The sequence below is a fragment of the Hemibagrus wyckioides genome, linkage group LG03 (assembly GCF_019097595.1).
Source record: "Hemibagrus wyckioides isolate EC202008001 linkage group LG03, SWU_Hwy_1.0, whole genome shotgun sequence".
In the NCBI taxonomy this organism is placed as follows: Eukaryota; Metazoa; Chordata; class Actinopteri; order Siluriformes; family Bagridae; genus Hemibagrus; species Hemibagrus wyckioides.
The window spans coordinates 21,704,597-21,718,145 of NC_080712.1; the positions used below are offsets into that span (position 1 = coordinate 21,704,597).

The window sequence follows — 13,549 nt, forward strand, 5'->3', positions numbered from 1 at the left end:
CGAACACACACACACACACTTACAGACCTATTTTATGACTTATTTTCCAGTTTTTTTTTTATTATATGTAATAAGATGTCTTAGATGTTGGTGTGTGTATGGAAATTTCCAGTTTAGACCTGTATTTACTACACAGTTTTGCTGGGATTTGGATGCTTCAGAAATCATTGCTTCATTTTGGATCAGTATGAACAGTATATTTTGAACCATTCTGATGTTGTGAGACTGAGGCTAGGGTGTGACGGTCACCAAATTTAATCACTGGTTTAATAAACTTTCATGACTCACTGGGATAATTTTGAGACATTATGAATCCTAGCAATAAAGTGAACCCCATGTTACAGTCTAAGGTATGCTAACCAAGAGTGGGAGCCTTCGGTACCATTAGTATACTGGCGCTGGTGTAGGAGGGTTGGGGAGTGGGGGGTTGAGGGGTCACAAGGTCATTTGGTGGAGTTTAGACATCAGTCTGTTAATCAGGTTTTAAAATGTCTCACTCTGCATTCTGCATAACTTGCACACTTGCTATGATACGCATTCAGTCTCACAAAACAGACGTCACACCTTCCCCAGCAGACATTTTCTTTCCTTTTGTTTCACTTCTGTCTCACTTGCAAAATCAATTTCTTCATTTTAACCAACATAATCTACTGTAATAGCCATCCCCATTAGTATAAAGTGCTTAACTGGTTTTACCTCCTAATGCTGCTATAGTGGATGTGAACTGGTGGTTCCACCAGTGTGAGAACAATGTTAAAACTCCTGTCGGCGCCCACACAGAGGTGAACGGTCACCACTAACTGCTCTACGTTAAGCCTGTCAGTGCGTGCATGAGTGCACTGCTCATTTGCACATTGAAGGTACTTTGTTATAACTCTATGTATGAGTGTGCTATTTTACAAATTTCAGGATTTAACAATGTGTAAGAATGCATCAGTCAGTGAAGGTGCTGATGTGACTTGGCGTATGTCTCTCTGGGCCCTCGTGTGTACGCTGATTCTAACACTCAGGAGCCAACAGGTCTTCCCTCAGAGCAAACACAGATGGACAGCTACTGAAGGACACACACATTCTCCCTTTCCACACACTTACTCATAGGGGTCCCTGTAATTAGAAAGAAATTTTGCCTCTTTATGGTCTCATAAAGCTCCCAGTGCAAACAAGTTTACAGCACCGGCAGTAATTGAGTCTTTGTTTAGTGCTTATTCTACAGAATTACAGCTCTCATCAGCACTTAGCACACCGCTAATCAGCCTCCACAAGACACAAGCATGACATCTTTATGATCCAGGTACAAGGACATTTAACACACGATCACACTCCACTCAGCAGTACACTTGCACTTAAAGTCAAACTTGGATTTTAAGGTGCTTTTGCTTCAGTCACCGGCATTTTAAATAATACATGTAGAAGCTTGATGAATACCACAAGAAGTGCTGGCCAGAATATGTAGGTATATTGTTACAGTTAAAATATTGTTTCAAGGACAATCCATGTAAACAACTGTAGATTCAAAACATGCTGACCGTCATATGACAGGTCTATTAGCTCCCTCATCAAAGCTGTGAATATGTCTTACAGGCTGATGTGATACCATGAAATAAAATATTACTAGTTACTAGACAAATATATCCTGAAACATTTTATTCTCATTAAGTCTTTTAATACTTTTTGTTAAATACCTATGTACCTATTGTTGTATCCCATTCTATATTCTCCCATGCATGATGTTATTTATGCACAGAAGCAGCCAAGTTTTACTCTGTGAATTGACCTAACGCCAAGAGAGGTGCAATCAAATATAAAAGCTATTAGAGAAAGCAGGTTAATGGAGGCATGCCGCAAAGAAGGTTCAGGGTAGGCTCCGGGACAGCAGCTACCACCCTTGAAATAACCTTGGCTCCAAATTGCTACCCCAAAAGTGACCTCAGATCACTGAAAAGACCATTATTTTGTTCATCATTAAAGCATTACTATTATATCCATCAAATTGTTTGGCCTCCTTCGCCAGCACAAACCCTGGACATGTCAGATAGGGCGTGTGGATGGATTACCGTCATTTTGACTAATCTTTTTTGGCCATTGGATTGACATTTTTATGGCCGGGTAAAGTAAACAGAAAATGTGAAACATTCAGGACCAATTTGGTTATTATAGTAGGCCTTTTGAATGAGCTTTGTTCATGCATCTTTTACACATCTTATGTAAATACAATTTCTTTGTTTTTAATGTTACTCACCAACACAAGCCTGGCTTTGTTTCTATTTTATATGAGCCTGATTGTCTCCCAGACTATGTTTAACTGTTTTCCTGCCGCCACTCTTCACGGTTTCTTAACGTGTGTGTGTGTGTGTGTGTGTGTGTGTGTGGCGGTCTCGGCTCATTAGACAGGGGGCGCACGGTGAGGTGAGATCCTGATGGAGTGTTCTGGTTCTGGTGGGCGTGGCCTCGCGTGGCCCCACCCCCGTGCGGAGTCTCTCTCTCTCTCTCTCTCTGTCTCTCTCTCTCTCAGTAGGAGAAGAGCGACAGGCGGCGAGCGCAGCACTCACAGCGGGGACGCGGTTTGAAATCCGATCCGGGCTAATTTTTTTACCCCCCTCCCTCCTCCCCCTCCAGAGTCCGGAGCTCCAAACTGTTTAGCGGGAGTTCGTGAGTCCTGCAGTTTCACACAGAGGAGCGCCCGAGCAGAGAGAGGAGCTCACATCAGTCGGACCCGCGCACCTCCGCCAGATTCCCCGCCGGTTAGAGGGACGAGGTGGACTGTAACTGGGGCTTTCTTCTCAACTCAGAACTGTCAGACCGGGCAAAGGCGTACGACTCGGAGAGAGGAGCTGAAGTTTATTTGGATTGAATATAAGAGCTGATCTTCAGTGTATCCTGGAGGACCCATTGGACTATCCACCTTCTCCAGAAGCAGCTGTGCAATTTATAGACATTTATAATAGTTGAGGATTACTGGCAACACGGGAGATTTTGGGGTGATTATAATTTTTATATTTTTGGTGGTGTTATTGTTGATATTGATAGTATTATTATTATTTTTATTATTATTATTATTATCTTGTTGTTGATGCTGCTGATCATGTTGACACAGTGATTGTTTCTTGCTTGTTTTCTGCTGTAAATGAGAGTGGCTTCCTCGTTCACACCTCAGACAGGTCGGTTGAGTTTTACTTCAAGCTGTCTTTGCTGCACAATCCAATCAGAGCCAAACGAAACGAATCCTGTTTCCGAAATAATACTGTACTCCCTGTTCCCTATCCTGGTTTTTTTAGTGGGAAATATTCTAAACAGTATATTGTGGAATTTCGTGAAGGCACTGGATATTTTTCCCATATGATTTCGGACATGGCTGCAACATGTCTAAAGTCCCTAAACAGTGCACTATATGGTGTATAGGATACAGTTTCAGACATGCCAGCAATGAGCACGGTGAGAGAGAGACTAAGCGAGGCAGCTCAGGTTCCGGTGGGTCAGGTGCTGCGCGCGCTCCGAGTCTGCGCAATGTGAGGAGACAGCTCGCGTACCTGAGCGTCTCTCTTCCTCCATTCACGCACTCCATCTCTTTACGCATTCGGTGATGAAAACTAGGTGTTTGTTCTGAATTTGTCTTGGGGGGGGGATGATTCGTAGGATCAAACTCCAGCCTTAACCAGTGGGAGACAGTTCATGCGCGTGCTGTTCGAGGCTATGGCAACATCCGCTGTACATCCAGCTGTACGAAATATTACCAATTCTGACATAGTGGTCTGTTCAGTGGGATGGTAATGAATGTGCTGTTCTGAACCTCCGTGTCATTTAACATGCTATGATAATTCAGAAACCCTTCGTGTTAAATGCATTGTCCAGTTTTTCTTTTGCACCGAGAAGTTCAGAAATCACAGCACGCCTCTGTTTGTGGGAATGTCACGACCGCTGTGATGAGGGACTAGCAGCTGGTGTATGACGCAATTTTTAAAATAAATAAATAAAAAAAATAATAAAAATAATGATTAAAAGAAAAAAAAAGCCTTATCGATGTTTCTTAAGGGGTCATCCAAAAGCCGGTTGTGTATTTTTGGTTGAAGGCAGTCGAGCCACTCTGTCCATTTGCGCCCATTACGGAGTGGACATCTGAAACCAATTTTGCGCATTATATTGCGTTTAACGTCTCGCGGGGTGTTAACGGGGCGCCAGCGGGAATCATTAGCCACCTGCGAACTCACTGCGTTCAACTCCATATAGCCACACGAGCCTTTTCCCCACTGAATGTATTGGATAAAACGTGGGTTTATTACATTTCATGGTCAATATAATCAGTGTTGATCCTATTTTATGAAGATGGTCGGACGGTGGCTACAGTTTCCTTCATGCAAAGAGCTCCCTATGGAGTCAAGGAAGAGATTGTCCTCGGTGCTATTACATCACTACATTTTGATGTATTTCCTCATACTGTGCTGCACAGCAACTCAATTAGACTATACAGAGTCTGTATGAATGATCCAGAGGTTGACTAACTGTTGATGTGAACGGGAAATCTGGACCTGTCTCTTAAAGGAAAAAAAAAAAGAAGAAGAAAAGATCTCTTTATTGACTCTCATTTATTAACTGCGACAGAGCTTACAAGAGCAGCTTCAGAATTGGGTCTGACTTAAAATCAATGTGTGTCAGGATGCTCAGGGAGGAACTCAGACAGTGAACTTTGCAGCACTCTGGAGCAGTCGCTGATTAAACCCTTTTCTTCCCCTCGCTGTCAGTCTGTTTCAGGCTCATCCTGGTTTTAATCAGCCTCTGTTCACATTCTCATTTTGTAAGGGCAGGGTCCAGAGTTTTCTGTCTGCTTGGTGTTCAGTAGCGTGTACACTTTATGTGTAACGTTCGAATATGTCTGTAGGCACACTTAAAAGACCTGATGACAGGCATGTTTCCTTTAAAAAGCGAACAGCCATAGGTCCGCTCCATGAAAGAGTTCTTTGTCATTTGTGTAAATGTGGCTTTTTTTTTCCTCGAAAAGTGGAGTCATTCATGGCCACTTTCTCTCTTTGATTTTTAAAAAAAATTCAATTCTGAGAAAACGGATTATGATGCCTGTAATACAGTGTACAGCATATGCGCATGTGTACACACACACACACACACGCACACGAACACACAAAAGCTACAGGAGAGAGTAAGCAGGAAAGGATTACCTACACTGTCTCATGCTCTCTCATCCCCGTCCCTAATTTTCTCTCGTTGCTTAATCTGTGTGTTAAATACGAGACCTGGTTTAGTCAGGCAGGACTAGGCTGCATAATTATTACAGCTTTTTTTTTCTTTTTTCTTTTTTTCTCTCTATGCAGAATGTGACTAGCATGTGACAGGCTTTGGTTTTAAGGCTGACTTCTAAAAAAACATGAAAGCCTCAGCCATCACAGAATATTTAGTGGCCAGGCTCAAGCAGTTAAATTTTTGTATACATATTTTAAATGCTTCAGTTATTACCCCTAAATAGTTACAGCTGCATTGATGCACAAACATTTATCTGTGCCAGGCAGCCTAGCATCTCAGTGCAGCTTGCAGGGCTTGTCTGTTTTAGCCTGGTATGAGCATGTTTTTCATGCATATTTCTCTTTGATTCTGTTCACAAACCAGTGAGAGACTCAAAGAGAAACAGCTAGTGAAAAACGCAGAACGCCGTAGGCTCAGCCAATAAGATTTGTATTTCAGGGCTCGAATCAAATTCTTACTAAATCTCTTTCATAGATATGACCTGAGCTGAAATCCAGGCATTGCTACACAGTAAATTTGCACCACTGCTAATCAGTCATATGGGTCTGCCAGGCCTCACCACACTTCTCTGTGTTTAGACTATGCTGCTAACTTCTAAACTACATTAAAGGCAAAGCGAGTATGTTACTGTCTCTCACCCTGACTGAGAGGTGGTGTTGGAGACTGGATCCAGCCGTCGGAGCTGTAACCTGTCGCTGCCCTTTTTATTGCACACCTCACTTGCAGTACTTTATATGGGCACTTTGTTTCTGCAATGAGGAAAATAGCAGTGGTAGGGGCTTTGGGAGTCTTTGGAGCGCACGCCGCTTTGTCAGCCAAGACCCATGATCCCTGTGTTACTGTAAGATACAGGAGACTCCAGGAGCCCGTGCCAGAATCACACACACACTCACACACACTCCAGACTGACACGCTCCAGAAATACACAGAGCAGATAGACTCCACAAATACACCCTTCACACACACACACACACACAAACACACACAGCCCAAACTGATACACTATCACTCTACAGCACTGGATCCACTGCCTCTCTGCCAGCCAAAGAAAATATGCTGTTGCTCAACACACGGATTGTGTGTGTGTGTGTGTGTGTGTGTGCGTTCCCTCTGGGCTAGACCTCTCCTCAGTATGGACACTGACCAACAAATAGGCTATACTCCTTAGAAAAAAGAAAAACAGGAATGTTTGTGTGTCATCTGAGGTCGTCCTCTAAAAACGCCAGCATTTAACATTAAAATAAACCTTGTGTATTTTTCTGTGTGTGTGTGTGTGTGTGTGTGGTGTGTGTGTGTGTGTGTGTGTAAACCAAGGTAACAATAACAGGAGTTGATGTTTAAGACAACACACAGCTCTGTGACATTCAAAAGCCAAAAAACCATAGTGTGTGTGTGTGTGTGTTTTACTCCTCTATGCTCTCTTTGTAGACTACTTTACATTCCTTTTATTGTTACTAATGTAAACTTTCTATGTGGCAAGGCGTAATCTCACAGACACACACACACACACACACACACACACACACAGGCTACCCAGTGTGAGGGGAACGTGTGTTTTCTTTAGAGAGATAAGTGTGTTTGTGTTAGCCCAGCAAAAGACATGTTTCAGAGCAGAACAAGGGTGTGTGTGTGTGTGAGAGTGAAAGAAAGTGAGCATTTACAGCAAATCCACTCGTATAAACCGACACTAGACATATAAACTGAAATCATTTCATTTTTTTTATGCAGGGCAGGCAATTATCACCTTGTTTTTCTCATCACAGTGCACTAAAGTAATTTCCAGCTCAGCAAATCCATAGCGCGGATGTTCTCTAACAGTGTCCCATGACTGCAAAGTAGCTCTTGGTCTAGAATGTTTATTTTTATAACATTTAAGAGTTTTCACCTAATAAATTAAGAGAGGTTTTTTTTTCAGTGTGCATACTCATATCTTTGATTCTGAATATTAAATTTGATCTTTCTTTCCTGTGTTGTGTGTTTCAGGTTGCAAGTGGACAGGGGACACCTGTGTGAGAGTGTGTGTGTGTGTCAGCACTACATTGACATCATGTGTAGGACTGTGGAAGATGTGTGAGTCTGGTGTCCGTGGCGAGGACCCTGGGCCACAGCGGCCCCTGGCTGGGATGATGGCGCTTTGCCTTCTCCTCTACCTCTCCTCCATCGTCCCATCAGCACACAGCGCTCACCTGCCCTCGGCACAGCCCACAGGTCAGACAAACACCCCCTTCTCCCATGTCTCTGTGTCTTTTTCACTCTTTGCCTTTCGCTCTCTAATCTCTAAACATTCCAGCAGCAAAATACCTTGCACTCTATCCCAAATGCTGCTTATCCAGATCCAAGAAGCACTAATGCCAGGTGCCTGAGGGCCTTTTCCTCAATAACAAAACTCACAATTCAAATAACATTGATTGTAAAGTTATTAATGGTCTATCGAGGTAATTATCAATCTATCAAAGCAAGTGCTAACAAACTGTCATGGCATGCTATAAAAACACCTCAGTCTTTCATGGATCTATGATAAAACGTACAGACGCTGAAGCCTCGGCTTTGAACGTAGAAGGTAATATATCTTCCCAAAGCCAGAAGTACATTTGGTAAAATCCCTCACATTTCTCAGGCTGTTCATAAAGCAACATCTAATTACACAACAGCTTGGCTTTTAAACCTCTGTAAACGTGCCGAAAGGCTCAGGTCTCAGCATCGGCGTGATGGGAAAAGAAGAACATATGTGTTTCGCTCTTCCTAATCAATGACCAAATGTTATTACCTGATGCTTTAGTTTGATATATATTTCAAATAATCGCTTTTGACGTGAGATTTTTTTCTTCTGCATAACAGTTATGCTATTAGCAAGGTGCAAACTGTGGTTACGTGCATGCAACATTTAAAGTCAAACTTTTTTGTTGATTTGAGATTTGGTGGTAATTTTGTCAGTTATGTGTGTGTGTGTGTGTAAGCGGTCTGGGCAGTTTTAATGAGAGCTTGTAGCTGTTATTGTGTAAGCACTGCCTGTCTGAGCTAGTGATTTATTACACGAGCCCGAGCCTGATGGAGTGGTTGCTGCGGGATGGATTACATGACAGATAAGGGTGTGTTTCTGTGTGTGTATGTGTGTGTGTGTGTATGTGTGTTTTCCCATATAAAAAAAACCTAATCCCAGTACTCATTATGGATGTAAGTTTTGGAGCTATGCGTGTGCAAATATTCAAACTTTTGTTCTGATTTCTGGTGGGTTTTTTTTCTTTTCATGTTTGTGTGTTGTAGATTTTAGGTTTGTTTTTTGAAATTAGTTTGATATTTTTCCTGGATGAATTCCAAATGAGTGTCGGAGACATTTCACGATAATAAAGGTGTCTCTTAAAAAAATAAGACGAGAAAAGAAAGCTGGGCTTTGCTGACTCGACTTAATATTGTGTGTGTGGGTGTGTGTGTGTGTGTGTGTGGGTTTACTGCTGTGTTCTGTGTTATTAGTTGGGGTGTGTTCACCTCATTAATGCTGTTTGAAATCTCACTGCAGGTCAGCCTTTGAATTATGGATGAGCACCGTTACTGTCTGAGCATCATGTAGGGCCACCTGTTCATACACGCTTACACACTTTTATATCCAAACATACACACAACTACAGCTAAAGACTTTTAGTGCTCCGTACTATCAGTGCTATCGAGCCGCATCTTTTAATTATCGACATTCCACAAGGAAACTGTTGACATGGCTCTAGGTTAGATTGAAATAAAGGTGTTTGAGGTTGGGTGCATATGGTTATGTTTGTTAAATATGTTTGTGTGTGTGTGTGCCAGAATTGAGATATGCTGATTGTGATTGTGTTGCTGATTTTCACGTCTGTCTTTGGTAAAGAGGTGAACGAACTATTGCTTTTTATCATTTTCCTCTGTTTTTAAGATCTTTCTGTATATTGTGTGTGTGTGTGTGTGTGTGTTTGTGTGTGTGTGTGTGTGTATTACTGTTCTTGATTTCCCCAAGCTCTCCTATATTGCTCCTGGCAGTCATGAACAGATGGCCAGTTATGTGCTGTAAGAAATCCAACACACACACACACACACACACCCCTCTGCCACCCAAGAAATGACCCTCCGGTTTGCCATCCCCCACTGTAGAACACACACACACACACACAGAGTGATGGTGCTATCACAGCTTTAGTGTTGGTCAGTAGTGCCGCTCATAACTCTTACCTGATATGTGTCATGCCTCCTGTGTACTTAGCAGTGCTTGAATAATTAATTAATAATTAGCCCTAATGTATGCACTATGGCTGTGTAATGAGGTGTGTGCTACACACTAACAGGTGTTATTGTACACACCCTGTTAGGGGATTTACTGTGACTTTCATTTGTTTGTGGGAATGAATGTGCACGCTGAGGTGCTAGTGTGGTTTATTTGTGTATGTGTGTGTGTTTTTATTTGTGCATGTGTGTGTGTATATGTGTGTGTGTGTGTGTGTGTGGATATCTCAAAGCAGCTGTTGCCAGTTGCTTCTGGTTGTCACAGACTGGAGGGAAGGGAAGGAGAGGATTAAAAGTGTTCCTGGCCAGTAAGGCTACCCCCACATACACACACACACACAATTAAATTGTCTAGTTGAAGGAAAGCTTGAGGTCTCTGTTGCTCTTTCTTTCTGTCTGAGATGAAAAGGTATGAGGGAGTGATCAGTGATCTGATAACTCTGTTCAGGAGCACTGCCTTGTTCTTTTGTGTCACACTGCAGGCCTTTTCTGCAAATAAAGCCTTCACCAGCAGTGCAGTGCATTGCAGCTTGTGTGTGTGTGCGTGCATGTATATGTCGGTGTGGGTGGGGCCTGTGATTCTGTGAGATTGGATGCACTCTCCCTAGGGTCAGGAGGTCAAAGGGCAAGATGTCACATTGCCTGATGTCCCAGTGCACGTATATATGTATAAATGACCAACTACTGCTCTATTGATGTTGATGTCTTATTCTGCACACTAGGGGTAAGACATGGCGAGACGAAACGCTGCTCCGCTCTCGATATTTATGATATGAATGAAGACGAAAGTCATGACAGTCTTTGTATCCGATACCTCAAACACTTCTCTTTTAAAATTCTATTGTAAAAAATAAAAGTTTGGGTAAAGCTTTTTTTTTTCTATGCTTCTCAGTTCTAGTCAGTTCCAGTGAATGAGGTATGTCTTGTCCTTGTATTCAAGATCTAATTCTTTTATTTCTCTGTCCATTGCTATTGTAGCATGTGCAAATATTACAGAAAAACTGGCCAATGGACAGAAACCTCAAGAGTCAAAACTCTTGTTGTTGAGTTGAGTTAGTCGTAGATGTTTTTATAATGTGATTGTATAACTAAATCTGCTACACAAACCATTTAAATGAGACGGACATGAACCCTATCAAAGTGAGCTTTTGTATGAGCTTTTCTCCAACTTTCCAGAAAGCAGCAAAACAGTACAAAGCTACTCAGCTAACACGTTCTTTACAGGGTTTATGGAATCCAGCCTTTAATTTAGCGTATTTTTGAGCTACATTGTCTGTATGCTTATAAAACATAATAACTCCGAATGAGTCATCTCCTCTATGAATGAAGATAGAGATTTGCGACTTTATATACAAACATTGTTCATGAAAGTGTTCTATAAATAAGGGTTATGTGCAAAAACGAATTGCAAGCCAACAGCTGCCCTTAGACTTCTTTACACAAAAGTAGGATTTGTGTTGAATTGTTGAGCGTATTGCCTGTGGTAATTACACACGTGCTGCAGAATCGCAAAATTAAATTCAGTTGAAAGACAATACTGGAGAAACATCCGAGAATTCGTTTCAAATCGATCTGTTTGCGTAATACTGAATCGGATTATATCACGAGGAATTGCTCTGCCAGGATCTAAATTGCATCATATTGATTCGCCGGCTGATTTAAATGTTAATGTATCATTCATACATTAGAGCTTTTATCTCATAGTGAGAGATGCCTCACACTCCCTTTAAGCACACATACACAATATATTTAGAGAAGCTTTTTTGAATCGCATAAATCATCAGTCATTTCAGGAAACGATAAATTGCATTTGGATTAATACATTCGCCTTGTTTTAATAGTGCTAAGGTCAGCTGTGCCGCTTCTAATTCAGGGTCAGTTCCTTGCTGCCCCCCCCCCCCAAAGTGTGCACTTACGCACATCATCTGTGTAGAGGAACGTCAATAAACTATACATCAGTAAACTCAAACTCATCTCAGACAATAAACTATAATCAATAAATCTCATTTTTCTTTTTAGGTGCCTTGACATTTCTAAGTAAATGATATAAATAATATATTCCAAGCTTATGAGGCACATGTGTGTGTTAATGATGTTTATCAGTGGATTAATCATTGATTTAAAAGTCTGTTCAGATTGATCAGATTTCCAACAACAACAAATAGTTTCTTGAGGAGATTTTTCCTTTTCAGAGTTTTACGATTTATATCCTGAATTTCTGTAAAGCTGCTTTGTCCATTGTTAAAAGCACCACACAAATTAAATTGAATTGTTTTAAGGTTTTATCCCAGATTTTAAAGGTGGCCAATTTATCTCGTCATTTCCTTTTGTCCTCTACTTGTGTGGATTTTTCATTTTTAACCAATTTAAAATAATGTTTCTATAAATCAATTTCCTTTAAATTACTGTGTAGATTCTTGCAATAGATTTTTTTGTGTGTGTTTTTAGTTTCAGCAAGACGGTGTGAAAATTTATAAATGTTAAGGTTAGGGGTTAAAAGCAGGGATTATCGTACATATCCCATTTTCCTATCACTTTGTATTTATGAAAATCGAATTCAAACACAACTGCATTTTTTCCGAACATTGGATTTGTTGATCCTGCTATCATTAAGAAGCAACCCCATAATTCATTAGAGAACACGATTAATAAGTTGTCAGACTATAAAGGGAGCAGAAATAACTAGACATTAATTCGGAGCTGAGAATTTTCTTGTTAATTTGACTACAAAAAAAGACAGCTGGATTGAGCATATGGTCATGTGTGGTGTGATTGTGAGTGTTTGCTCTGTACAGTGCACGGAGGCCTGAAACTAGGCCATTTTCTCTGTGGAATGACAATTAAGACAGCATAGTCCTTGATTAGAACGTGTGTGTGTGAGTGTGTGCATGTGTGTGCGTTAGAGAAAGAGTGAAAGAGATGAATTATCCGAGAGCCGAGGTGTTTGGGGTGTGTTTTTAAAGGTTTTGGCAAAGAGTAGAGACTGGGAAGTTGAATGCTGCAGTTTCCGTTACTAATTAGTGCAGTGAGGCAGGATTGTGTGTGTGTGTGTGTGTGTGGGTGGGTGTGTGTGTGTGTGTGTGGAGGCCTTTGGATGCTGCAACCATCTTAAACTTTTCTATGGGGTGTACAGCGCTACATGCTCTCACTCACACACACACGCCTCAACAGGGTAGAAGAAAAGAGGCAACAAGCCGAAAGCCATTCCCCTCCCACCTCCCTTTCTCTCTGTGTGAGTGTGGAACAGTGATCCGGACCCCCAGCTCTTTCTCTCTTTCTCTCCTTCTCACTCTCTCTCTCTCTCTTTCCCATTTCCAAAGCGGCACACACATTCAAGCCTTTACATCCGCTCTCTGCGAATAGACACACAGCATCTCCCCCAGACCATCGCTAATAACATTAATTTGTGTGGAGACACAAAAACACACAGGTGCCTGCATACCCCCACCCAAATACACCACACAGTTATTTAAGCACACCAATGATTGGGGTGAATGAAGAGAGATATGTATCTGTGTGTGTGTGTACACTTTGGAATAATGTGATACAATCTTTAACAAATGATAAATCTTTATCTCTGAAAATGTAACCTGCGTTAGGAAGAAATTTGTACTTTGTGACACACATCTACACACTGTGTGATGTGCGATGTGTGTGTGTGAATTTTTCATTAAAGCTATGACTACATTTACACAAAGCAGTTGACGCTACTTCACAGCTCCAAATCTTTTGGTATCCAAGAACAGTACAATAAAAATTCATCAGTGACTGATCAAAGAAACATTGTTTCCACTGTGTGTGTGTGTGTGTGTGTTTTGTACTGGACTGACAGGGTAGTGGTGCTGAGACTTTATAAAAGGCAACAGCACAGCTACAGCTCTCAGGAGATTCCTATATCAGGTCTGTAAAAAGCGCTCACACTGGCCCCATTCTCTACCCCACTGTACCTCCTCCTCCTCCAGCACGGGACACACAGTAGCCATTTATTATATATATTTACTATCCCTTGCCACACATTACAGCCATTATTACTCCCCAAACATCTACATACATG

The 13,549-nt window shown here is 41.5% G+C and overlaps 1 protein-coding gene across 7 annotated transcripts in view; it reads left to right on the forward strand.

Annotated features, from left to right (window-relative positions):
* Nucleotides 1–2,520: 2,520 nt before the first annotated feature.
* Nucleotides 2,521–13,549, forward strand: part of fgfr3 (fibroblast growth factor receptor 3) — a 35,736-nt gene continuing 24,707 nt past the window's right edge. For all 7 annotated transcript variants that reach the window (XM_058385811.1, XM_058385810.1, XM_058385812.1 and 4 more), the window contains exons 1-2: nt 2,521–2,978; nt 7,234–7,458. In XM_058385811.1, the coding sequence (XP_058241794.1) occupies nt 7,317–7,458 (142 nt within the window). In that variant the 5' untranslated portion in view covers nt 2,521–2,978; nt 7,234–7,316. The remainder of the gene's footprint in view (nt 2,979–7,233; nt 7,459–13,549) is intronic.